This window comes from Ceratotherium simum, chromosome 16 (genome assembly GCF_057802395.1).
Source record: "Ceratotherium simum simum isolate JZ-2026a chromosome 16, ASM5780239v1, whole genome shotgun sequence".
Lineage (NCBI taxonomy): Eukaryota > Metazoa > Chordata > Mammalia > Perissodactyla > Rhinocerotidae > Ceratotherium > Ceratotherium simum.
In genome coordinates this window covers 47522248-47549210 of record NC_141915.1, presented here as the reverse complement: position 1 = coordinate 47549210, position 26963 = coordinate 47522248, and the positions used below count along the sequence as shown (strand labels likewise).

Sequence of the window (26963 nt, the reverse complement as noted above, 5' to 3'; positions counted from 1 at the left end):
AATATTACACTTTATGTAAAAGTGCTTATGTGTCTGGATTTTTCCAATGGCCCAGAGAGCTTTCTGTGAGTGAGTTTTTCAAGCTTTGTCCAGATATGGTGGATTTTATATGGAGGTTTCAAAGGAGAACTTGCTTTTTGGAATGACTCTTCATAGAAAAGAATTTATACATTAGCTCTAATCTAGAGGTTTTTTTTTTTTTTTTGAAGGAATACAGATATGTCTTTCATTTGATAATTCAGTTATTCCTAAATGTTTGTCTTTTCTATGTAATTAAATCTAGATACGGATTTTGTCTATTTTGTAGATATAATTTTGTCTTTTTGTGACAATGTGGAATTGTTTTCAGGTAGGTTTTTAAAACAGAATCTTGTTTATGTTAATATTAATTTGAATGAAAAAGACTTTGCTTTTTAAAAAATCAAGATGAATGTGTGAAATAAATTTTAGGTAAAAATTCCAAAGTATACTTGAAAAACATGTATATGTAGGACTTTATATTATTATTTTAATGATATTCTTAACCTGGAATCATTTGCAAGAGGATATAGATGAGCCTCTGAGTTTCCATAAACCCTTTAAAGTGGGTGTGTGTGTATGTGTAAGTACAGTTTTAATTAGATTTTCAAAGTGGCCCTTTACCACCACCATCTCATCCACCCAAAAGTTAACAATTATTACTTTATGGCTGTGGTTTTCAAAGTGGTGCAGAGACCAGCATCATCATCATCATCACCTGGGAACTTAGTCCTCGGCCCCCACCCCAGACTTACACTTTCAGAGTTTCTAACTCAGTATCACCACCCCCTCAACCCCCACTGTGTTTTAACAAGCACTGCAGGTGATGTAATACATGTAAAATTTGAGAACCATGACTTTAAGATGATAGAGTAGATATAATCTAAGAAATACTAGTTCTATAGAGTAAGATACAATCTAACAAATACTAGTTCTATATATGTTGGCCCATAATCTGTACTCATCTATATAATCTACGCTAATGTTAATTTGCTGATGTGATTATGGAATACAAATATCTGTTGAATACAAAATTCTATAATAAGCATGTTCATATGTTCTTGTCTGCATAGCATTTTTTTAAAGCACATATTGTTTTTGTTGATATTTGAGGTTAGAACTAATATTTGAAAACATTTTGGTATATAAAATGTTAATGACTTGGGGTTTAACATATTTGTACTTTCAGTTAAGCGCCTTTTGGTCTATGACAGTGCTTTGGTAAGCATTGTGAATTACCTTTACCTTAATGAAGACATTTTTGGTTGCAAGTAACAGGAAACAATCCACTTAGACTACCTTAAGCAAAAAGAGACATTATTGGGAGGATACAGTTTTGATACCCAGAGGGAAAAGTGCAGCCTAGCTTTAGGTGAGACAGGATCCAGGAAATGGAAAACCTCAGCAACTGAGACAGCTATTCCCTGTGGCCCCCTAGAGCCATTTAGAACCCTCTTGATTCTAAGTGCTAACTTCCTTCTTTGTAGTGGCTCTGACTCGCAATGCTAATTTCAGGAGAGAGGATCTGACTGGCTCATTTGGATCTGGTGGCTGCTCATCATCCAGTCAGGTGGCCAGTGGATCAGGATCACACACTACAAATACAGCCTCTGATACTTATCTTCTATGGCTTAATCTGTAGTTATAGATTACATTTTATTGAGGTAGTATAATTTATAGCATTTTGATATCCTGTTAAGGTTCAAGTAGGACTACTTGACTTGCCTTTTAGTTAGTAGTGAGTAGCTTTCTTTTTCCTTACAGTATCTTTCTCTTAAAAACAAGCCGTCACAAATTATTTAGTGAATATTATAATTATATTGTAGACATAAGGTTATTTAGTAGAACCATCCCGTATACTCTTGGCTTATTTTTGCATGTGTTTGGATAGGCTGTGGAAACAGATTATAATCAAACCGTGTACACATAAGAGAGTATCTGTTTAGTTTATGTTTTTTTCTTTCCACATATTACAGATTTATAAAAAGATATTGGTAGATTTCAGATGCTTTATTTTATGTACATGCTAACTGGGTGTTTGAGGGAGCATTATGTGTAAACAGGTATCAGGAGATTTTTGGCACTTTCATTGTCAGTACTTGTTCTGCCAATGTTGATAAGGATTTGGCATTATGCCTTTGGTTTAAACTCTACATAAAAATGATCATTTGAATAGAACTTGGACAAGATGATGTAAATGACAATGTGCCATTATAGAAAGATTCTAGGAAATGTGATGCATTTAGTTCTTTGCACTGGAAATTTTACTGGAGAATATTAAACTTTTGGCTTGCAGTGGAATAAGAGGGAGGAGCAGTGGAAAAAGGAGGCCTTTTGTTTACTGTAAAACAGTGCAGTGAATCAGGCATAGAGATGTTAGGAGTCCAAACATGACGAATATAGGCAGATTCCATTTGAATGGCAGGTTATGTTGTGACTCAATCCTGAGCCCTCTTTTGGAGCTTCAGAATTTCTAAGACTTCTGTATTTATACTAGTTATTGAATGCGTACTCTGTGCACAGTTTTCTGGGCTCTGGGGATGCAGCGTAGATCAAAATTAAGTTCTTGACCTCATTGAGTTTAATGTTCAGTTAGTGTGGGGGAAGACCTTAGGAACTGAAAGGTTAATTGGCTTAACTGTTTATATTTGAAAAATGTAGATCTTTGTGGATGTTTAAATTTGGTAATTCCCAGGGCTCCTTGGAGAAATGACTGATTCTAGGACTGGGGCAGGGAACATACAAGATGAGCCTAGAGCATTTTCTAGTGTCAGAAAGTATGGAAGTGCAACCTCTCTACCCCCAATGATGTGGGTGTGTCAAAGGAACACAGGAACCACCTGAAAGAGCTCCCAGTGGCCAAAGCTGGAACAATTTGAGCAACAAAATAAAGTAGTATTTGATTAAAACCAAAGTATAAAATAAATATTTATGAGTCCATACTGATATAAATAAGTGCATAAATAGATAAATGGAGGAGAGACAAATGTCCCATGCAGAATTCCAAATAATTAATGTAGACATTCTGCTGTTAAGGAGGGGGAGAATGACTCCTTTGTCCTTAAGTGTGGGTTGCACATAATGACTTCCTTCCAAAGAGTACGGTAAGGAAAGGAGGATAAAAGAGTACCTGTATAGTGGAGAAACCTTACAAACACTACTTTAGCCAGGTCAAGGTTAATATCAACAGTGATAAGTCATGTTGATAAGTATATACCCTTGATATGATGTTATGAGAATGGTATCTTTACCTTTGTGATCTTCCTCTCAACAACCTATAAACCCAGAATAATCATGATAAATCAGACAAATTCAATTGAGGTGCATTCTACAAAATACCTGACCAGTATTCCTCAAAACTGTCAAGCCCATGAATAACAAGTCTGAGAAACTGTCACAGCCAAGAGGAGCCTAAGGAGACATGATGACTAAATGTAATATGGTATTCTCAGTGGGATCTTAGAACAGATAAAAGACATTATGTGAAAACTAAGGAAATCTGAATAAATATGAACTGTGGTTAATAATAATGTATCAATATTTGTTCATTAAATTGTGACAAATGTACATACTAATGTAAAGTGATATTAATAATAGGATAAACGGGGGTGGGGTGTATGGGAACACTGTACTATCTTTCTAACTTTTGTAACTCTGTAAATCTAAAATTATTCTAAAATAGAAAGTTTTTAAATTTAGTTATTCCCTATCAGGAAATATTTCAAAAGTATGAAGTTATAAAGAAGTATTTTCTTATTATAAATTACTGTGCTTTTTATATTTGCAGTTTCTTTCCTATCTGTACTAGTGGCCTGTTGTTTACAAATGAAGCCTATATTTATCTTCAGCACTTTGCTCTGAGTAGCTCATCGGGTATTTGAGCGACTACAGTTTTTAGAGGCTGGAAGGATGCAGAAGACCTGGGAGCTTATCTTTGTTTACATTGTTGTAGAAATAAGGTTAATATAATTGGAGAACATTATGTGACAATATACCTTTTTGTTGTGTGTGAGAGGGAAGGCTCAGTGAGATCCGTTATTAGGAAAGGGCTCCAATAGGTAGTTGGGCCCCAGTGTAAGCGGAATGCTTACAAATAGTTGAGGAAGCCATCCTTATTTGAACAAAAAGACTTCCTAGGTTAAGGGAAGCAAGGAGAGAGTTTTATTTTATTTTTACCTTTTAGTTTGCTTGTTCTTACACCTCGTCAGTGGTTTTCCGAGGATTTTCATTGATTCAGCAAGTATTTGAGTGCATATTGTTTGAGATATTATATAATAAACTGTAGGAGAGATAAAAATAGGTCACAACTTTGTCTTCAGGAAATTTACAGCTTAATGGGACATGGAAGGAAGGATAAGACTTCACGTTAATAACTTTAATACAAGCAAAGTGAGAAGGGACATAAAAAACAAATAGCATCAGAGTGTTGTTGCAAGTTCACAGGAAGGGAGAGATCAAAATCAGATTGTGAGAAAGGAGGAGAATCAGAAAATGTTTCACATGGGGTTGAAATTTGATGAATAGATAAGATTTTGAGGGTCAGTGGTTAGAATAATAGCACTTGAGGTGGGAGGAATATTTTGAATAAAAGCAAAAGCAGAAGAGTCCTGGGCTTATTTGCGGGGAGACAAAAAGGATGAGATTTTCCATCTAGGGGTTAATGAGAGAGAAGGCTGGGATCGTTGACAGGCTTTTGAGTGAGGAATCTGTAGAAAAAGAGGATGGAGCCTGCATTCAAAGTGCCTAGGCACATTCACTTGGTAACGGGTTGGGACAAGTCACAAGTCTCAGTTGTTGTTTCCTTTTCTGTGGATGTTAGAACATAACTCACAAACTTGTAAGGATCAAGCAAGAGACTCTTTGTGGAAGTTTTTTTGGTACATTGTAAAATACTCTAGATATATTATTTAAATGTGAACACTGGAAATGGAAATAGGCAGAGAGAGATGTGACACCTGATACAGTCCGGCAACTGCTTTAGATGTAGGGTGGTCAGGGAGAGGGAGAGATAAGAAAGACATTTGCTTACTGGGTGATTGGAAGCATGTGGTACACTTCACAGAACTAGGGAGGTCAAAAGGAAGAAGAGCCAGTTAGTTCAGTAGGGAAGCAGATTAAATCAATTTTGAATAAATATAAATTTGATTTTTATTTTATTTATTTATTTATTTTTTATTTATTTTTCCCCCAAAGCCCCAGTAGATAGTTGTATGCCATAGCTGCACATCCTTCCAGTTGCTGCATGTGGGACACGGCCCCAGCATGGCCAGAGAAGCGGTGCGTCGGTGCGCGCCCAGGATCCGAACCCGGGCCGCCAGCATCGGAGCGCACGCACTTAACCGCTAAGCCACGGGGCCGGCCCTGAATAAATATAAATTTGAAGTGCTGGTGAGGTATCCAAGTGGATGTATGTGGTAGGTAGTTGAAATGTGGGCTTGGAGCTTGGGAGAAGAGTGAGGCTAGATATACAGACTGAGACTTGCTTATCAATATTTGCTGAAAGCTTACTAGATGCATAAACTTTGTTATCGACTGAATGTATCTCCCCAAATTTCATATGTTGAAGCCCTAACCCCCAATGTGAAGGTGTTTGAAGGTGGGACCTTTGGGAGATAATTAGGTCATGAGGGTGGAACCCTTGTGATTGGGATTAGTGCCCTTATAAGAAGAGACTCAGGAGAGATGATCCCTCTCTTGGCCGTGTGAGGATATGGCAAGAAAGTGGCTGTCTGCAAAACAGGAAGAGGGCCCTCACCAGACATTGAATCTGCTGGTGCCTTCATCTTGGACTTCCCAGCCTCCAGAACCATGAGAAATAAGTGTTGTTTAAGCCACCCAGTCTATGGTATTTGCTATAGCAACCTGAACTAAGACAGACTTCTCACCAGGTTGCGAGAAGACTTCTTTCTTGCTCTTTAAGATGCTTGCAACCTGGTGGATTAATTTAACTAGAAATTTTAGAGTAGAAGGAATAATAATAGCTAATATTTATTGAACGCTTGCTGTATACTAGGTACTGTTCCAAGTGTTTTATTTGTTTCAATTTATTTAATCTTTAAAACAACACCCTGAGGGTCGGCCCCGTGGCTTAGCGGTTAAGTGCGCGTGCTCCGCTACTGGCGGCCCGGGTTCGGATCCCGGGCGCGCACCGACGCACCGCTTCTCCGGCCATGCTGAGGCCGCGTCCCCTATACAGCAACTAGAAGGATGTGCAACTATGACATACAGCTATCTACTGGGGCTTTGGGGAAAAAAGAGGAGGAGGATTGGCAATAGATGTTAGCTCAGAGCCGGTCTTCCTCAGCAAAGAAGAGGAGGATTAGCATGGATGTTAGTTCAGGGCTATCTTCCTCACCAAAAAACAAATAAATAAATAAATAAATAAAACAAACAAAAAAAAACAACACTCTGAGAGGGCACCTAGTATCCTCGGTTTTACAGATGAGATATCTGAGGTAAAGAGACGTTAAGTAGTTGTTCAAGGTCACAGGTTAATAAGTGACAGCACAAGGTTCAAACTCAGGCATTCTGACGCTAAATATTTAGCTTTATATAGTGCTTATAGCTTAACACTATACTATGCTGTCTCTATGAGTGTGTCTCTGGAAAAAGAAGGTAAAGGAGAAACTTGGGAGTGGCCAGGAAGTGATGAAACTTTTCCCTATATGTAGAATAGTGTTCAGGCTTCATTGCAACTATATACTTGAGTTTTATAATAAGGTTTCCTCCTCTGGGTGTTCTGATAAAGGAAGTAAATTATTGTGTGGTTGTTTAGATATACTGTATCAATCTCTTGAGCAGCCCTCAGTTGTGAAGTGGATCTGTTTAAATGAAGATGTCCAGTAGAGAAGAGGCGGTGGCTGAGTCTCCAATAGCACTCGCCAGGGTAGTGTTCAGTCTGCAAACAGCATAGGAGGTCGTTAAGTCATAGTGTATTTACCACCCTTATGAATGGAGGACAGTACTTTTTTGTATTTTCATCCTCAATCTGGAGAAAAGAATTCCTGGAAATATTGATTTAAGATATATAGCTGAAATGCTTTCAGATAATTTCTTATACTAGTAGTTGTTATAGTGTGCCTGCTATGTGTCAGGTGTCTAGACTGTGTGCTTTACATTTCTTTCATGCTGGATGTGCTTTAGGCTTTAGCTGAACCTTATTTATTTTTTAACATGTGAACTTATACCAGAACTTCATAATTATGCTTGTAAGAGAAACTTTATTTTAAAATTATCTCTGATCACTATGAGGCAAAAATTTACAGTTGTGGCTAGAACAAATAATATCTGCATTTATTATGTCAAAGTAGATCATTGGGTTTGTATTGAAAAAGTTAATAAACTTGAACTTAATTTTTAAAAAGCTTATTTGTATACCCTAATCTTGTTTGTTTTATTCAGTTAAAAAGTACACTTGTTTGGGAAATTTTGGACCAAAATCTTCATAGGTTTGAAATTTTTTTTAAAAAGTAGTTACTTAACAGTTGTTTGATATGAGTGAGCTAGAAAGGTCATTTTTTTTTTTTTTGATGTTTTAATAGTTTATAACATTGTGAAATTTTTGGTTGTACGTTTTTGTCTGTCCATCACTGTATACATGTCTCCCATCACCCCTTGTGCCCACCCCCTACCCCCATTGCCCCTGGTAACCACACTACAGTTTTCTCTGTCCATGTGTTGGTTTATATTCCACATATGAGTGAGATCATACGGTGTTTGTCTTTCTTTTTCTGGCTTATTTAATTTAACATAATACCCTCCAGGTCCATCCATGTTGTTGCAAATGGGACGATTTTGTCTTTTTTTATGGCTGAGTAGTATTCCATTGTATATATATACCACATCTTCTTGATCCAATCATCAGTCGAGGGACACTTGGGTTGCTTCCACTTCTTGGCTATAGTGAATAATGCTGCAATGAACATAGGGGTGCATAAGCCTCTTTGGGTTGTTCATTTCAGGTTTGTTGGATGGATTCCCAGTAGTGGGATAGCTGGATTATAGGGTATTTCTATTTTTAGTTTTTTGAGGAATCTCCATACCATTTTCTATAGAGGCTGCACCAGTTTGCATTCCCACCAGCTGTGTATGAGGGTGCCTGTTTCTCCACATCCTCTCCAACATTTGTTTTTTGTCTTGGTGATTAAAGCCATTCTAATGGATGTGAGGTGATATCTTAGTGTGGTTTTGATTTGCATTTCCCTGATGATTAGTGATGTTGAACATCTTTTCATGTGCCTATTGGCTATCTGTATATCTTCTTTGGAGAAGTGTCTGTTCATTTCCTCTGCCCATTTTTTGATCGGGTTATTTTTTTGTTGTTCAGTTGTGTGAGTTCTTTATATATTATGGAGATTAACCCCTTGTCAGATAGATGTTTTGCAAATATTTTCTCCCAGCTGGTGGGTTGTCTGTTCATCTTGATTCTGGTTTCATTTGTCTTGTAGAAGCTCTTTAATCTGATAAAGTCCCACTTGCTTATTTTTTCTTTAGTGTCCCTAGTCTGGGTAGGCATGTCATCCGAAAAGATTCCTTTATGACCAATGTCAAAGAGTGTGTTGCCTATATTTTCTTCTATGAGTTTTATAGTTTCAGGTCTCACCTTCAGGTCTTTGATCCATTTTGAGTTAATTTTTGTGAATGGTGGTAGCAGATGGTCCACTTTCATTCTTTTGCATGTGGCTGTCCAGTTTTCCCAGCACCATTTATTGAAGAGACTTTCCTTAGAAAGGTCGTTTTTAATTGGTTAACTTGAGAACCAATTTTGCCTTTGGTGAAATATTTAAATACTGATATTGTTTGTTTTTTTTTAGTAAGAATATTTACCTCATTGTGGTAGAACCTGTATCTTTTAAACATCATTTAATATACTAATTAAAGTTAACTACCTGCCAGATACTAAATACATTAAGTTAAACTTAGAGGCCAGGTTTGTTTTGCAACGTGCATGAAATGAATTGCCTAAAATCCCTTGATTAAATGACATTGTAGCAAGATATTTAGTTAAAAGTAGGTCTAATGTGATTGTAGAGGTAAACTATTACATCTACTCAAAGAAGGAAATTGGATAATCTTTTGGAGAAGGCCCTGTTGCAACCTAGGTTTCTAATAACCATATCATGAACCTGTATGACCAATGATTGCTTTAACCAGAGTTAAGTTGCTTTAAAAAGGAAGAGCTAACTTGAGAGACTATGTTTCATTCTAAATATAATGGTTAAGAGTTTGGGTTCTGGAATTAGACTGGTTGAGTTGGAATCTAGCATTTACAGTGTAATCTTTGGTAAGTCTTTTATGCCTGAACCTCAGTTTCTTCATCTCTAAAATGTAGGTAATATACTACTTACTTCACAGAGTGGTTGGTGTGCACTTGCACTTAGTAAATATTCAATAAAAATTATCCAATCTTTCTATATTCCTTACTTAAATTACATTTTATTAAATGTACCATTTGTAAGTGGGCTTTTACTCTTAATAGCATTAAGAAAATATTTTCTTGTCAATAAACATATTTACATAATTTTAATGGCTGTGTAATATTTCAACATTAACTGTCATCCTTAATTATTTCATTTATTGTTGTGCACATAGGCTTGTATCTGATATTTTTGCTCACTGCAATATTTTGTAGTAACGCTCTTGAATATGAATCTTTGTGTAGTGCTCCTGTTTCAAGCAACAATAACTAAAACACGTACATATAAAAATTATGTTATGTACAAGTTTCCTATAGAACTTGAATTTCATTTTCATTTTACGTTTAGGAGTTGAGGTAGAGGTTGTTTCTTGGAGCAGAAAGATCTAAATTGCTGTCACGTGCCAGTGATCAGGAAGGGTGCATATTAGTAAACATTTTTAAAGCACTAGGCCATCTTGTTGGAATTTATATAGGAATGTTATCCTGAACTTCAGTTTTGTTTTATAATGATCAGTTCAAAGAAAATCCAGAGAAATCTACTGTGTTTAAAAATAGTGTATACAACTTTTGAGTTGCAGGAACAGTATTATAAAATCTGTTTTTGTGGGGCAAAGGAAGACAGGATGCCTGAGTAGTGTGTTTTTATTCTCTCAAGCAGTCTCATTCCAGTCAGCAGTGTAATTGGAATGCAACTCCAATCTGGAGGAGGAAGGGGAATTTTTGGCAAGAAGATACTGAGCAGTTGGGAGTTTTATTCAGATTAAGCATAGACAGCTATTCATTATGAGTACAACTCAGTAAGAACAGCAATAGCATTCTATTTCTACAGCTGGGATTTACTCATTATTACATGGTGTGTTGCATATAGATAACTCCTTTCCAGTCAGAGAAATTATTGACTTAAATGAAATGGTAATATTTATTGCATCTGCACTTCTGCAAATGGTTTTCTCCAATCACTGCCTCAAATAAAATATACTAAAGGAGATTTTTGTGGAATTTAAAAACACTTCTTGAGAAAACAACAACATAAAAAGGCTTTATAGCACGATATTTGAATTATACCTGACCTGCAAGCTCTGAGGGCAAAGGACTATATCTTATTTATCTTTGTATCTGCAGAATCTATTATAGCATTTGGCACAAAGTGGGTGCTTAGGAAATGTTGAATGAAAGAGTGAATGATGTAGGAAGTACTCCCTTCTTATTAACCATTTCAAGATAGTCACATCTGCATCTGTGTGAAATAGAGAGGAGTTACTGGTATACCAGCATGGCTGACCCAAGTTTATTTTGATCATCTCTTCTACCTGTTTCAAACCATCTATCTGCAGAAGGAGTGAGTAGAATAGCTAGAACAGGCTAGGTTTTGAGAGTGTAGACTTAAGAATGAGCAATGCTTTGAAGGAATTTGAGAAAGGTAGTAACATAATCAAAGTAGTCCAGTAAAATTAATCTAGTGCAAATCTACAGACCTCCTGAGACATGGTCTCGAATGAATTCTGGAGTAATGGTACTGTGCTGGTGTAATGCCACATCTGTAGTTAGCATTAATCAGAATTGACACATGACTACTAAATATCTGGAGTCCATTATAATGTTTTGTTTTAGTGGAAAATTAGTGAAATTCGTTGAATTATATACTTAAGATTCCTGCACCTTTCTGAGTATATATTACTTCAATAGAAAGCTTACTAAACATTAAAGATATTGAAATACTGATAGCTGTCTAGAAGAAGGTCTGCACTCCTTAGCCTTTATTCTGGCCCCCCTCATCTTGCAAGTTGTCTCTCCTGTTAATCCCTTCCTGTAACTTAGCCCAGCATTTCTCAACATTGTTTTTACCTCTCTCCTGTAATAATCATTTAGAAAACAGAAATGAAAGTTCCTCCACATTGCTCCCCCTCCCTAGATCCACATTTCCCCGTCTTGGCTCAACTTTCTGTAGTTTCTATTACAAAAAAAAGCTAGACTTGCAAATATAAAATCATACAAGTATAAATACAAAATTATGTTAAGAATACAAAATTACATTATAATATGTACATTCCCCAGGAAATTCTGATATGTACCTCCTTGGTTGAGAATTTGTTATCGTGACAAATAGGAGTTTGTTCTATTGAAATTCATTAATTCATTATTTATTGAGCTGTTATAATTGGTACCAAGGATGGCATGAGCAATGGGCTGTGTTGAATGTACTCTAGTACCCGGAGTACATTCCCAAGAAAAAGAACAATGCAGTAAAGGCTCCAAGTTGTGAAAATAATTTATTATGCAAATAAATAAAATTACCAAATCTCAAGTCATGTTTGACAGTCTTCCTTTTAAAATTTATAAATGAGAGTCTTTGCTTATAGGATATAAAATAATTTAAGCAGAAACTGGCTGGAGCTGTTGAGATCTGCTTGGCAATCTGACCGATCCAGATATTTCTTTATGTTATAAATTAATCTTGTTTCTTCTAGGACCCTGATATTATCTTCCCTAGTCTCTGGGTTACTAAAATTCAATTTCTCTTCATAAACTTTGAACCTGATTTTAAGTTCTTTTTGTTCTTTTGATTTTTCAAGTGCCCTTTGAAACTTAGTCATACATTAGCAACATCTTATTTATGATTTTTTTTTTTTTTTGGTAAGGAAGATTGGCCTTGAGCTAACATCTGTTGTCAGTCTTCCTCTTTTTGCTTGAGGAAGATTGTCCCTGAGCTAATATCTGTGCCAATCTTCCTCTATTTTGCATGTGGGACGTCGCCACAGCGTGGCTTGATGAGCAGTGTGTAGGTCTGCACCCAGGTTCTGAACCCACGAACCCTGGACTGCCAAAGTGGAGTGTGCGAACCCAACCACTGCACCACTGGGCCGGCCCCTTATTTATGATTTTTATAAGAAAATTTGTCAAATATGACCTGATGAGTATATTTTAAATAAAGGGAAATGATAAAAATAAGATTTCATAAGTGAAAATCATGATTGCTTAAGGATTGGTAATTTATCTGTCATATAGTATAAAAAGTCCCCTTTTCAGTGAAATTATTTTAGCTTATTTTGGAGTCTGTTTCATTCATTCAACAAATATTTATTGAGTGCCCATCAAATACTGGTGCAATGTGTGCTTGGTGCTGGAGATACAAAGAAATGAGGCAGACATGATTTATGCTGTATGGAGTTTACAACTCCATGGTTATAGGCAACATTCTAATAATTTTATTTATTTATTTTTTCCCCCCAAAGCCCCAGTAGATAGTTGTATGTCATAGCTGCACATCCTTCTAGTTGCCGTATGTGGGACGCGGCCATGCAAGCAGTGCGTCGGTGCGCGCCCGGGATCCGAACCCAGGCAGCCAGCAGCGGAGCGCGAGCACTTAACCGCTAAGCCACGGGGCCGGCCCGGCAACATTCTAAAAGTAAGCAGTTAGGGCCAGCCCCAGTGGCTTCTTTGTTAAGTTCAGCGCACTCCACTTCGGCAGCCTGGGTTTGGTTCCTGGGTGTGGACCTACGCCACTCCTCTGTCAGTGGCCATCCTGTGGTGGCAGCTCACATACAAGAAGAGGAAGATTGGCAGTGGATGTTAGCTCAGGGCAAGTCTTCCTCAGAAAAAAACAAAACAACAACAAACCCTATAAAAAAATAAAAATAAAAGTAACAATTATAAAGTGTGATGAGTGCCTGTGATAAGTATGGGCTTCTTTGAAAAGATAAGTGGGTGGAGGGCTGAGGGTAACATGTTCTAAAAGGCTTCCTTCTGTTTTTGAGACCTAAAAGATGAGTAGGTGAAGAAGCCTGGAAAAATGTTTCAGGCAAAAGGAATGGCACGGGAAGGCTGAGTGAGAGAGGGAGTACATTTGAGAGAGTGAAAGTTTAGTGTGACTGGATTTTGGACTTGGGGGCTTGGAGGGAGGGGTGGTGATGAAAGATGAGGTCAGAGAGGTAAGGAGCAGCCAGAGTCTGAAGGGCATTGTAAACCAATGAGAAGTTTGGGCCCAAAGATCTTAGGAATGTTTTAAGGATGGAGGTCAGAGAGGAAGCAAGAGAGACAAGGTTCCTGAGAAAGTGGTATGTTGAGCATGAGATCCAGAGTGCAGGTGGAAGGATAATTTTGAGGAATGTTTTAAGGATGTTTTGGAATGTTATTTGGAGGAGGGGAAATGGATGGAAAGACTTAATCATATTTTTAGGAAGATCACTGTGGGTCCAGTGTGGAGAACTGATTGGAGGGGATTGAGGCTTGAGGCAGGGGACTGATTGGGAGGCTATTGTAATGACATAGACGGTAGTTGATGGTGGCTTAGACTAGGGTGGTGGCATTGGTAATAGAAGTGGACAGATGAAGGATATTTCCGAGGCAGAATTGATTAGAATTGATAATTGCCAGGAGATGGGGAGGGGGAGAAATAGTGAAGGTTGCTGTGGAGGTTTCTGAGTCAGGCAGTGCAGTGGAAAGCAAGGCTGTTTATTGCAAGAAAGTGAACTGGAGGAGCAGTTTTGGGGGAGAGGGGAGATAGTGATTTTATTTTGGGGGCATGTTTAGTTTGCCTGTATGGACCTGGAGTTCAGGAGAGAGCTAAGGGTTAGGTTTATAGATTTAGGTGTCATCAAAATAGTAAAGACCAGGGGGAATGTATGGAAAAGTGGCTCTTCAAACTTATTTTTCAAGAGGAGAGGAAGAGTTTTGTCAATGTGTTAAACTCTTTCCCAGTAAAAATGTGAGTTCTCTCCCCAGAAAAATACACGTACATGTGACAGGTTACATATAATTCCAAGATTTACAAAGATGGGCATCTGTGCTCCTCAGGTTATAGAGTAAAACAAGAGCACCTAGGGCAAACCCCTGAAGAATCTCAACTTTCGTGAATGAAGCATAGGAAAAAGATCTGGCAAACAAGACTTAGAATGAGTTTTATGCCTGGTATAAAAGCAGGCGAATGTGGTGTTAAACAGAAACCAAAAGAGATAGTTCCAGAGGAGGGAGTAGTCAGTAGTGGCAAATGCCTCTTAAGGGTCAAGAGCAATGAAGAATGTATAGTGTCCACTGAATGGGTTTAATAATTAGGTCCCCAGGGCTTTGGAGAAGCAGTGTAGGGGCAGTGGTGAGAGAGGAGGCCAGATTGCAGTGGTTTGAGCCATTAGTGGGAGGTAAAGAAGTAGAGTCGCAAAGTGTAGACAGTTCTTTAAAGGAGTTTTGTTATGAAGGAGAAGAGGTAGGATGGTGGCAGGAGGCATGGGCGAGACTTGAGTATGTTTAAATGCTGATGAGGCTGTCAGTAGAGGGACTACAGACATGGCCCCTGAGAAAGTGGTGAGTTGAGTATGAGATCCAGAGCACAGGTGGAAGGATAGTGTTAGACCAGAGAGTGGACATCGTAAGTGGAAGGAAGAAAAAGAGGATGAGTAACAAAACAGTAAGTTCGTCAGATTAGTGACAAGAAGTTGGAGGAATTCGCATATATTTTCTGTTTCTCTGATGTAGGGTATGAAATCATTTCACTTTTTAAATCATAGAGTGGTGGTTAACAAATATGATTACATCATCTATAGTGAAGATTATAATTTGGATTTGTGTATGTGTGTTGTATATGTATTGATCCTGAATATTCAGTTTATATGATGATAAAAGTTTAGGGAGGAGTTCTTCTAAATCAAGTTTGTGAATTGGTGTTTTTAGTTATGGCCTTAGTTTTCATGATTGAGTTTTTGTTTTCAAAAACAGAACTGTCTTGAAGACAGGACCCAAGAGACTGACTAGGAAATCAGTATCTTGTGCTTGTTTAATAATTTTTTATTCACTTACCAGTGGCATCTGTCTTCAAAATGATTTTTATTTGAACTTTTAAAGTGATTAGTTTATATTTAGACTTATTCCCAAGGTTTGTTATGTTAAGTGAATTTTTATACACTAAACTTCCAATAATTGTAACTAATTGAATGGACTGTTTAAACTGTGAGTAGAAGTGGATAGAAATTAATGAAACATTACATTCATAGCTATTTTATAAATTAAACTATAAATATATGGAAATTGGTGTTTTTCCTTCACTTGTATCAAATTTGAATTAAAGAGGTTAAGTTTATGTCTCTCTATATAAGCAGTGTTTTTTTTTTTTGGTGAGGAAGATTTGCCCTGAGCTAACATCCATTGCCAATCTTCCTCTTTTTTTGTTTGAGAAAGATTAGCCCTGTGCCAGTCTTCCTCTATTTTGTATGTGTGGTGCCTCCACAGCATGGCTGATGAGTGGAGTAGGTTGGCTCCCAGGATCCAAACCTGTGAACCCAAGCCGCCGAGGTAGAGCACGTGGAAATTTAACCACTCGGCCACAGGGCTGGCCTAGTATTTTTTTTAATTGACATATAATTCACATACTATAAAATTCATCCCTTTAAAGTATGCAACTCAGTGGCTTTAATATATTCACAAGACTGTGCATCCATCACCAGATAAGTAATAATTTAATGCAAAGGAATCCAGAGAATGTGGATTTAGGATATCTAGCTCAATATATCAACTTTTAATTTTGGGAAGATATAGTAGATCTATCTTGTCATTGAACTGATGATTTAGGAGAAAATTTCTCTCTCCTGTAACGTTCCTGTGGAGTTTAGATGGAAAGTAAATAACAGAACGTTATTGTTTTAAGAAAATCTCATCTGGAGCTGGCCCTGTGGCCTAGAGGTTAAGTTTTTCACGCTCTGCTTCGGCGGCCCGGGTTCGGTTCCTGGGCATGGACCTACACCACTTGGTGGTGGCCATGCCGTGGTGGCGACCCACATACAAAATAGAGGAAGATTGGCACAGATGTTAGCTCAGAGTGAATCTTTCTCAGGAAAAAAAAAATCTCATCTATATCAAGAAAGCTTAATCTTATTTATAATCCCTTTCAATATAAAATTATTTCATCCTGAAAATATATATATCAACCTGAATTTACATATTTCCTTCTTAGGACTATTTTTCCCTTGCCACTGAGCTACTCTGAGAATAAATCTTGATGGAAGATAGGAATTGAGTCCTTATTAGGATACCAGATTTATAAACTTTCTTGCCCTCAGCTCTTACTGGTGATCCTTGTTAAAGTTGCAAGCACTGGTTCAGCTGTCTTTTGCTAGTCTTTAGTGGAAGTTTGGGATCATATTTCATACCTTGCCGTAGTTAGTGTTTAATAATTATTTACTGGTGTTTTCAGTGTTTTAAAATGAAACTTTTGATAATGCAGTCTTACCATTTTAATTCCTTCCATGTATTTTTTGTTTCCTTTACAGTACTCTGTGCAAAAAACTTGGTGAAAAAGGATTTTTTCCGTAAGTAAATTAACTTTAAATCTTGTATATTGTGTGTAGATGTTTTCGATAGTATTTTCAGAATTGTCTGGTTTAGGGATTTCTCTATTCAGAAATATACTCAGTGTTGTTTTATGAATGCTTTGGTTTCAGAGCCTTTTGGCATCACATTTTTTTAGAGGATTTTGTGCCCTTTTAGCCTCAGCTGCTTTCCCTTTGTCCACCCTCCCACATGTTTGTGTGAAATATGTGTGTCAGCAGATGTGTGTAATGTATAATGAAGGTGTGCGTACTACTGGATTTCCAAAAAAGATTAGAGATTATTTTGTAAACACTTTTTTTCTTTTCTAACATTTTATAGGAAATTTTACCCATGCATTCAGGATTCCTTGGAAGGTAGAGAAGTCATTGAGCCTACTCGGAATTTCCAGAGTGTAGGAAAGAGATCTCTGCCACAATTGGTCATAGATGTTGTTGTTTGTCAGCCTCCAAAGCAGACAGTTGGTTCCCATATTTGCAGTCTCTTTGCCAATCTGTTGTGAATTTTTTTCTGGCTTTATTTAGGATTAAGTTTTGTGAGGGAGGAGTGGGAAGTACCCCTCACAAGTGTTTAAAGTCTTTACCTTGTAATATTATACTTCACAGTAGCTTAAAATTATTGAGTAAAAATGATAGAAGTTTTAGTAAAAAAAACTCTAAGCCAACAAAATTTTAAATATTTGAAATTAGAAATAGAGAAGAGTCATTCGATTTTTAAATTCAAATCCTACCAACCAGCAAAAACTGGCTATGTGTGCTAATTTAATAAGGCATTGGATAATTTTCGAGGGTTTGATGAAAAGAAATAAGCTCTTAATAGATTTTTAAGTCATACTTAATTCATTCCATTTGAAGTTTTTTTACTTCCAATCTTTCTAGAGTAGAACTGAATTAAAGTTTATAAAATAACATCTTATAAAGCTATATAATTTAAAAAATTTGTGGTATCTGTGCTTATATGGGAAAGCAATTAAATAGGATAATTTGGGATGTAGTTAGGAAGAAAGTTATAAGCAGTCTCCAATTTATGTACCATGTGCCCTCTACCCCACTGCATGCTGCCACCGATTAATGTTATCTTCACAGGCTGTTGCTGAACTACCCACCTCATCCCTGTCGCTCATAACCGATGTGTACTCTAAATTTTTACCCTTCTTAAGGTTGATGTGAGGTAGGATTTATCCTAGTAGGACTGCAAAGTGGCAAATAGGATTGGATAGGCAGGTGACAAGGAGAAAAGGGAGGGAAGTGAGGAAATGCACGCTCTTAAAGCTGCTTCTAGACCCTCTAAGACATCTGCTCTGGTTGTAAAGATAAAATCTTCAGTTTTGTCTCCCAGCCTTCCTTCCCAAATTCTTTTCCTTTCTGCAGAGCCCTAAGACACAGCTTCTCCAATAAAATATCCAGATATCCTTGTCTCAGTTTTCCTAGGAAATTGAGAGGAATCTTATTTTAATTTAATTCTTTGTAAACCTCTGGGAGCCAATTATGATCACTTACATGATGTTTATCTGTCCTTAAGTTGTAGGTGAAAAAAAGAAGAAAATCTTTCTCTTTTTCATTTGTGTGGGCAGTAAAAATTGATAAAAATTCTTAAGTGTTGTGAGCTTGCTTCAGGGATAAGAAAATTAGGGGAAACTGTGTGATTATCTTTAAAACTCAGAATGGAAGAAACATTTGATGGCCCTGGAAAGGGAAACAGGAATGCCAGGTCTGAGGCCTTCAGAAGAGACTCAGCCCGGGATGGAAGTATCCCCCAGGTTCACACTGGTGAAGGTCCTCCTGCTGTGGTTGATTGACATCTGTTGGTGATCTGTTTATTAATTTCAGAGGAAGAATTAAATAATAGTTCCTAAATCTTTTAATTAAATATGAGTGAGAATGTGTGTTTATTGATCAGAGTACAGTTATCATTGATACTGAAATATAGTTAAGTATGCAATTTAAATTGTTGCATGAGAAACGTAAATTTTAATATGAAGCATAGCTATGGGCTGGTGAAAGAGATATATATTTTTTTAACTATAGGAAAAAATACGCAAGAAATACGCTGCCATGTGTTGTCTTTTCTAAGGTTAATTTGTATAATTTGAGATAATACTATTTATTTCAGGGTATCTACCCTTGCTGAGAAAAGTTTTGTTAATTCATTTTTTCAAACTGTTTCAAGTTTATTGGCTTTAAAAATGGGTTACTTCTCCCTTCTTCCAAAATTTTAGCAGGAAAATTTTCAAACATATAGGAATATGTAAAGAATTTTACAGTGAATACCCACCATCTGGATTCTGCCATTAAGTTTATCATATATCTATCCATTTAGTCATTATCTGTGTTTTTTAAAGAATGTTTTCATTAGTGTAAACTTTTTTTCTCTCTTTTATCCAACATTTAAGTAAAATATTTGTGTGTAAGATACTGTGTTAAGGTGTTGTATAGGGGCCAATTTGAAGTTACTCAGAACCAAGATGGTTGGTTGAATGTTTTTGTTCATTCCCCCAATCAAAAATAAAGCTTTATTTTCCCTGGAAAGTAACTTCCTTTTAAGTTGAGATTTTTGTTCCATTATTATTTGCAGCTCATTAAGTGCATTTGTGTAGTAAGTAAGTTTTTGAGCTTCCTATATTTTATATGACTCAGAGATGATGGGGAGAATTGAGAAATTTTTAAAAAACACAGAAAATACTTGAGCCACTTTATATTTACCACTAGAGGTCTCACTAACTTCAGAAAACTTGATAGCTTTTGACCACATTAGAGCAATTTGGCTCTCAAGTTAAATTTTTGTAGAATAATATAATGAGGTAAGTTGAAACCTAGGTATTTTTTGGTTAGGTATAGAGCTTAACAAGAGAAACATAGGAGGATGGGACTCAGACTTTCATAATTAAGGATCTAGAAGCCACAGCTAGTGTTTTTTTGTGGAAAAAGTTGTTTCTCTTAGTCTTTAATTCTTTAACTAGTTAAACAACATCCAAAGGGAAAGCTAGAAATGTGATTGTTGTTTGTTTGTTTTTCTTACAAATATACCTTCATATGTTTATTTGTTTAGATGGTAGAATCAAAGAAACAAGAGTGGATTCCTCCCAAGAGAAAATACTCAATGTTATTGAAGGTAGAGGGAAAAGGATTCTTCCATTAAGCACCTTTGCAAATAGTTAGGTATTATTGAAATAATGTGAATAGCAGTAAACTTCAAGAACAATATAGTTAAATAGATTGATACCCTAATTTACCAAGTTTCTTCTTAAATACTTAACATTCTTAAGTTTTGGTCTTCTCTTATTTATTTGAAGTTGACAGATCTTAGAATCGTAGAATTGGGAAACTGTCTAGGTGATTTCTGTCTGGCCCTGAATCCTGGCAAATTAATATCTTGACTTTAAAAAAAATTAGCATAGTTATCAAAGTGCAAAGCTTCTCCAGGTATCAACACTTACTAACATTTTGTTCTGGTATTTTCAGCTGTCTGTAGAAAAGCTACAGTCTCCCAATATGTCTAACATCTAAATTGTCATTTTTGTCTTTAATATTTTATTTAGTTCCACCTTCTTCTCCTGTTTTTTTTTTTTTTTTTTTTTTTGGTCAAGAGGACCACTATTTTCATTGTTACTTTGGGCTGAAAACTGTAATGTCCTCTTTGATACTAGTTTATTAATTCATGTTAGATCTTTCAGAGTAACTCTTTTAACTATCATTTCCTTTTCCTTTTTATGTGACTTTCCTAGTTTCAGGGTCTTCTCATTCCTACTATTAATTAGGCTGTTACAACAGCTTCATAGATGGTCTCCATGCCTCTAGTCTTTCCTTCTCCCAGTCCACCCTGAATACCCTTGACAGAAAAATATGACAGTGTATTTACAGCCAAGCTCAGGAACCTAAAATGGCTCCCTATTTTCTACCTCAGTCATTCCAAGCTCTTATTTTTTGACTTTTAAGCCTCTCTTCCTGGATCAGTCTTCTCTCTCCAGTGTTATTTACTTTTACACCTGAGCATAAATACTTTGGTTAAACTCCTCAAAGCCCTTCAAATACTGTCATGCCCTACTTGGTGCTCTTCCTATTTGTCCTTTAAAGCCCCAAGGAGTCCCAAGCCTTTCTTTACTGTTCAAACTCAAACTGTTCTCCTGTGTTTCTGAGCTTACTTGTACTCACTGTTGAACCACATAGTAAACGAGAGGTATAATACAGTATAGTGGATAAAGAACATGAAATTGAGAGCCAGACTGTGTGTGCATGGGTTTAGAATTTGAACTTTAGACCCTGGCTCTGCTACTTACTACTGTGTGACCTTGGGCTAGTTAATTAACCCCTTTGTCCTCAATTTCCTTATCAGTGAAACAGAGATTATAGTAGTGTTTACCCCACAGGGTTATTGTGAAGATTAAGAGATTTAATATATGTAAAGCATTTAGAATAGTGCCTGACATAGTATTACAAGTGTTTTCTTTATAATCAGTACAGTCAAATACTTGGTTATTCTCAGGTTCCCCCCATCCCTCACCCCATGTAGGATATTCTTATCTCCCCAATTAGATAGTAAGCTCTTTTAAGGCAAAGTGTTAGATTTTTTGTTTCAGTTTCTCATTACTCATGGTAATTATTCAGTAAAACTTTTTGGCTAACTTGATTTCTTTGTAGCCCATGTTCCTGTGTGAAAACTTTTCAACAGCTCTTTCTTTAAATGAACTACTAAGGGAGACCTTGGGAAAGCTCTAAGAGAGCCCAGAATGTTTTAAGCATTCACCTTCCTGGGGTCAAAGGGTTGGTAAAGAGCTATAAAAACTTCCACATTATGAGGTAACCTCTAGACTTTGGTAGTTTACACCGAGAATGTTTTGAGACAGAAACAAGAAAAAAATGTAATTTTTGGTATTTAGTGTAGAATTAACTTTAATCTTAGTTTTAAAATGTACCACTTTTCATTTATGGCTTGATGTTAAACTTTTTAAAAAGAGCTAAGGAATGGAATAATCTTTTGTAGCAAGTGGTAGTCTTTATAGAATTAATCTATCTTCCCTGTCAAAATATTCTTTAATTAAAAAACAAATCTTCCCTTTTTTCACAGGACTTCCTGATCCGTTTGCTAAGGTGGTGGTTGATGGATCTGGGCAATGCCATTCTACAGATACTGTGAAGAATACGCTCGATCCAAAGTGGAATCAGCATTATGACCTGTAGGTTTAAATGATTAATTTGAAATGAAACATAGAATCAATATTATTTGATATAGTCTTTGAAAGGAATCACTGAAAATGATCTGAGTCTTATCTGTGGTATAATTTGGGCTTCACAGAGGGGTACAAAACCAGTGGGAAGGTACTTTGGCTTATGGATAGCAGGTTTTGGAGTATGAGGTACCCTTAATAAGCCTATAAAGAACAAAATGAAGCTGGCTCACAGCATAGAGCAGTTCCTCCCTCCCTTTTTTCAATTAAAAAAGGTATTCACTTTAGGCCACTTGTAAGTATAAAAGCAGAAGTCAGGATTGGGATACACTCATAGGCATTCTTTTTGCTTCTCTATGAATGTTTTCTTTCATTCTTTTAAATTTTATTTTATTTTATTATTATTTCTTTTTGTGAGGAGATCAGCCCTGAGCTAACATCCGCCAATCCTCCTCTTTTTTTGCTGAGGAAGACGGCCCTGGACTAACATCTGTGCCCATCTTCCTCCACTTTATATGGGGCGCCGCCACAGCATGGCTTGCCAAGCAGTGCGTTGGTGTGCGCCCGGGATCCGAACCAGCGAACCCCGGGCCGCCGCAGCGGAGCGCGCGCACTTAACCGCTTGCGCCACCGGGCCGGCCCCTTAAATTTTATTTTAATCATGGTAGTATATATACCTTTTTAAAAAGGCGAGTGTACGATAAGGCTTTTAATGGGAAAGTGCAGTTGTCTGCCCCATTCTTATTCTTGATTCGTGTTTCTCATGGTAGCTGTTTTCAATAGCTTTGGCTGTTTATTCTGGTATTTTCTTCTGTTTCTGAATATCATGCTTATTTTATAGCATCTTGATTTTTTTTATGTATTATTTTTAAATATCCTACCATAGAAGATGATTTAGCTTTTACAACTGATAGCCCTCATCCCTACTCCCATAACACCCGCATGCCCTTTCCTTTCTCCTAGCCCTTCTGTAATAGTTATTTGAACATTTTTTGGTTATACTGTTCTTCTGTGTTTACCTTATTATGATCATGCAAATATTTATAACTGAGCCATATTAAATATGGTATGTGCAATGATTACATTTCCTTTCTTGACAATTTTTGTTTTTTCTGAAGTTAATGACTATCTTACTTTGCCATTTGCTTAGTTTCCATCTGTCTCATCAGTTAATTCCCAAACCCTCCTACGGAACTGAACATCTCCTCTGCATGTGTTCAACCACATGAGGTATTCCGTTGGCTTTATTTTCTTCTTGGAGATATCCATCCTGGAGCCTCTGTCCTTTTGCTCCAGACTGGGCTAGTGGTTCTCGAAGACCTGCTGCACAGTGTCCTCAGACTTGCCTTTATCAATATTTTGGGAATTTTCTTTGTCTTTTCTAGGTCCAATGACTTCCTGTTTTTTTGTTTTCTTCCCTGTTTTTGTGAAATCTATCTTCCATTGTCATCTTGAGAAAGTGCAAAGATGGAAAAAATTTTTGAGATCTTGTCTGAAAATATATTTTATCTTTTTACTTGATTGATAGTTTGTCTGAGTATAGACTTCTAGGTGAGACATCACTTTCCCCCAAATTTTGGATACTTTACTCCATTGTCTTCTGGGTTTAGATCAGCACTGTTGAATAGATGTATGTGAGCCACAAATGGGAGCTCATCTGTGATTTTAAGTTTTCTAGTAGCCACATTAAAAAAAAATTAAAAAGGTGAAATTAAGCTTAATAATATATTTTATTTAATTCAGTATATCTAAAATAGTCTCATTTTGACATGTAATCAATATAATTATTGAGTTATGTTTTATATAAGATGAACTATCAGGGCTGTTTCCCCAACTTTGTTTTCCAGCATTCCTCTTTAATTGTAATTTCTACTCTCACATTTTTAACTTCCAACATCATTTTGCTTTCTGAATATCCCTTTTTCATAACTTCCTCTTATTTCTTGGATGCAGTAACTTCTCTGATGAGAGAAGTGAGTATTGTAGTTTCTTCTGTTACCTGTATTGCCTCTGTTTTCTCATAGTTCCTCTTTTTTGTTAGTTCGATTTTGCTGTCTGTCTTTTATATTGAAAATGAGGCACTTAAACTTTGATTGGAAGCTCTGTGCCTATGGGTAGAGCTAATCAGCTTGCTAGGGTAATCAGGTGTGACTGTGATATTTTCCTTGCACAGGCTTCTCCTCTCTCCTGCCTAGGGACTGTATTCTTGGGTACTAGTGTTTTTGGAACTGAATAGTATAAGGATGCTAGGAGGTCTCTCTCTTCACTAGATTAATGTCTCCTTATTACCCCTGTTTTTATTATGGAATTTCACCTCCTCCCTCAGATGTACCTAGTGTCCCTAAGTAGAGAACTTTTCAGAGAATAAACCTTTGATCTCCTGCTAGGATTGGGGATGAACTGGGTGGGAGAAGGGATTGAGGACGTCTTTCCATTCCTTTTAAACTCTTTCCCCAGTCCTTCTGTTTCATCCCCACCATCACTGTCAGAATATCTTGGGCATACAGTTTGGGAATATTTCAGGGGTTTGGTGGCAGTAATAGTCTTGCTTCTTGTCTGTTCCTCCCTACAGACTTAGGTTTCCATTTTCTGCAGGTTGCTAATTCACTTATCACATGCTCTCTAAGCTTCTACCATTTTGTCAACATGTCTTAAGTTACAAACAGTTAATTGTCCTGATACTCAGACTTTCTAAGTCTTTAGACTTCTAAGCTTCACAGTCAGTCTACTTCACTCTTCATCAACCTCAACTTTTCTTCAAAATGTTCCACTTGACTTTACCTACAAAAACTAATCTTAGACCTCCCATCAAAACTTCCATGCCTGGGGCCGGCCTGGTGGCATAGCGGTTAAGTTCACATGCTCCGCTTAGGTGGGCCGGGGTTTGTAGGTTCGGATGCATGCTGGTTTGTATCCTGTGGCGGCATCCCATATAAAGTAGAGGAGGATGGGCACAGATGTTAGCCCAGGGCCAGTCTTCCTCAGCAAAAAGAGGATTGGATGGATGTTAGCTCAGGGCTAATCTTCCTCTCTCACACACACACACACACACACACACACAAAGTTCTGTGTCTGACATCTCACCTACTTACTGCTAGACCATTAGCTCCAGAACTACCTTAGAGTACCCAGTTCAGCCTAGACTCTGGTCAGTTATTTGAATTTTCCTTTCTAAACCACGTGTGAACAAATGTCGTATCTTCCCTGCGACATTAAGATACCTGGAGACGACTAGGCATACTGAATGCTTTTGTGTGTGCCCCTCAGTGCTATGGCTCAGTAACTCCGAGTTAATAAGCAAATAAATGGGAACTAAAAAGGTAGGCAATAGAGAAGTGAGACTACCCAGCTTCCCACCACTACCACTTAATGTGTGGTCATCAGCTTGTTGTCTAAATAACCCCTTTTGTATCAGTTTCCATTAATAATAACAGCAATAATGCCTTGAGAAGATTGATATGAAGATTGAGATAATAAGTGCTTAGACTAGTACCTGGCATGTAATTCTCAAATGTTAGATGCTTTTAGTAAATATATTTTAGGTCACAAACTTTTTATTACTTGATTTGACCTTTAAGAATTTTGAAAACACAGCTGTAATAAGCTGTCTATGTAGCTGACTAAGCTTTTGGGTTCTTAGTCAGATTATTTTAAGCCATTTCTTTTAGCTTCAATCAGATTTAATTCAGCCAGAGACCCAACTACAACAGTGAACAAGACTTAGTCCTCCAAGCTTACAGCTAAGCTGTGTATAAAACAAGTAAATAGGAAATTATAAACAGTATGATAAGAATATGGGGAAGTATAGGGTGTTATCGAAATACGTAGAACTTCTTTACATAGATTTAGGAGTTGAGGGGAGCTTCCTAGAAAAAGTGGCATTTATGCTTAGACCTTAAGTAGGAGTTAGAAAAAGGAAAAGGTGGGAAGGCTCTAAGCAAAAGCAGTCTGTCTGAAGACCCAGAGGTGAAAGAGAACATGACTGAAAGCAGTTCAGAGAGGCAGCATTGGAGAGTTTATGTAAGGTAAGGGAGTGTGGAAAAGATGAGCAGAGCCAGCTCATGACTGTCCTCGAAAACCTATTAGTAAGTTTGAATACTCTCCTAAAGGCAATGAGGAGCAATGAAAGCGTTTTGTTTTTAAGATTTTATTTATTTATTTATTTTCCCCCCAAAGCCCCAGTAGATAGTTGTATGTCATAGCTGCACATCCTTCTAGTTGCTGTATGTGGGACGCGGCCTCAGCATGGCCGGAGAAGCGGTGCGTCAGCGCACACCTGGGATCCGAACCTGGGCCGCCAGCAGCAGAGCACGCGCACTCAACCGCCAAGCCACGGGGCCGGCCCAATGAAAGCGTTTTAAGTGCAGAAATGCTATGATTGGATTTATGTCCAAGAATGGACACTCTGGCTATAATGTGAAACATGGTTTAGAGGGAGGCAAGAAAGGCAAGGAGACTGGTTCCAACACTGTGGAGTAATCTAGCAAAGAGAAAATGATGACTTTATGTTAGAAAAGTGGTAATGTGAATGGAGATATGTAGACATTCTAAATAATTTTAATAAGGCCTTAAAACTTAAAAATTTCTTTATCCTTGAAAAAAAAATCATACTGTATACCCTGTGCTCTGTTGGATTTGGCTCATAGGCTGGGGTTTGCTGACCCCTGCCTTGGGCCCCTTGCAAGATCTTTCAGATCTTGTTATTCCTCTGCTCCAGATCCCCCATTGGCTTCCTGTCTTACTTGGAGTAGTAGCCAGAGTTCATACCATGGCTGACAAGGCCCTTTATGATTTGTCGCTTGTATTGGTTAGAGCAGGTTAACTGATATAATAGACAACCCCAGATTTTCAGGTGTATTTTGTATATAAAGTCCATTTGGCAGGGAGACGAGACACTGTCACACAGTCATTCAAATACACAGACTGATGGAACCTCCCATGTTTTTAATGTTTGTTCTCAAGGACTCTCTGGGCCTTGACATCCAGCCTCCTGATAGTATGCTTAAGCCAGTGGTGGGCTGCTCTAAGGTCTGAGGAAATCAATATTTT

At 37.2% G+C, this 26963-nt stretch overlaps 1 protein-coding gene across 1 annotated transcript in view; it reads left to right on the top strand.

Annotated features, from left to right (window-relative positions):
- SMURF2 (SMAD specific E3 ubiquitin protein ligase 2) overlaps window positions 1–26963 on the top strand; it is a 127246-nt gene that overhangs the window by 50260 nt on the left and 50023 nt on the right. Inside the window, exons 2-3 of the mRNA XM_087441431.1 lie at window positions 16693–16731; window positions 21815–21923. Of these exons, the coding sequence (XP_087297557.1) occupies window positions 16693–16731; window positions 21815–21923 (148 nt within the window). The remainder of the gene's footprint in view (window positions 1–16692; window positions 16732–21814; window positions 21924–26963) is intronic.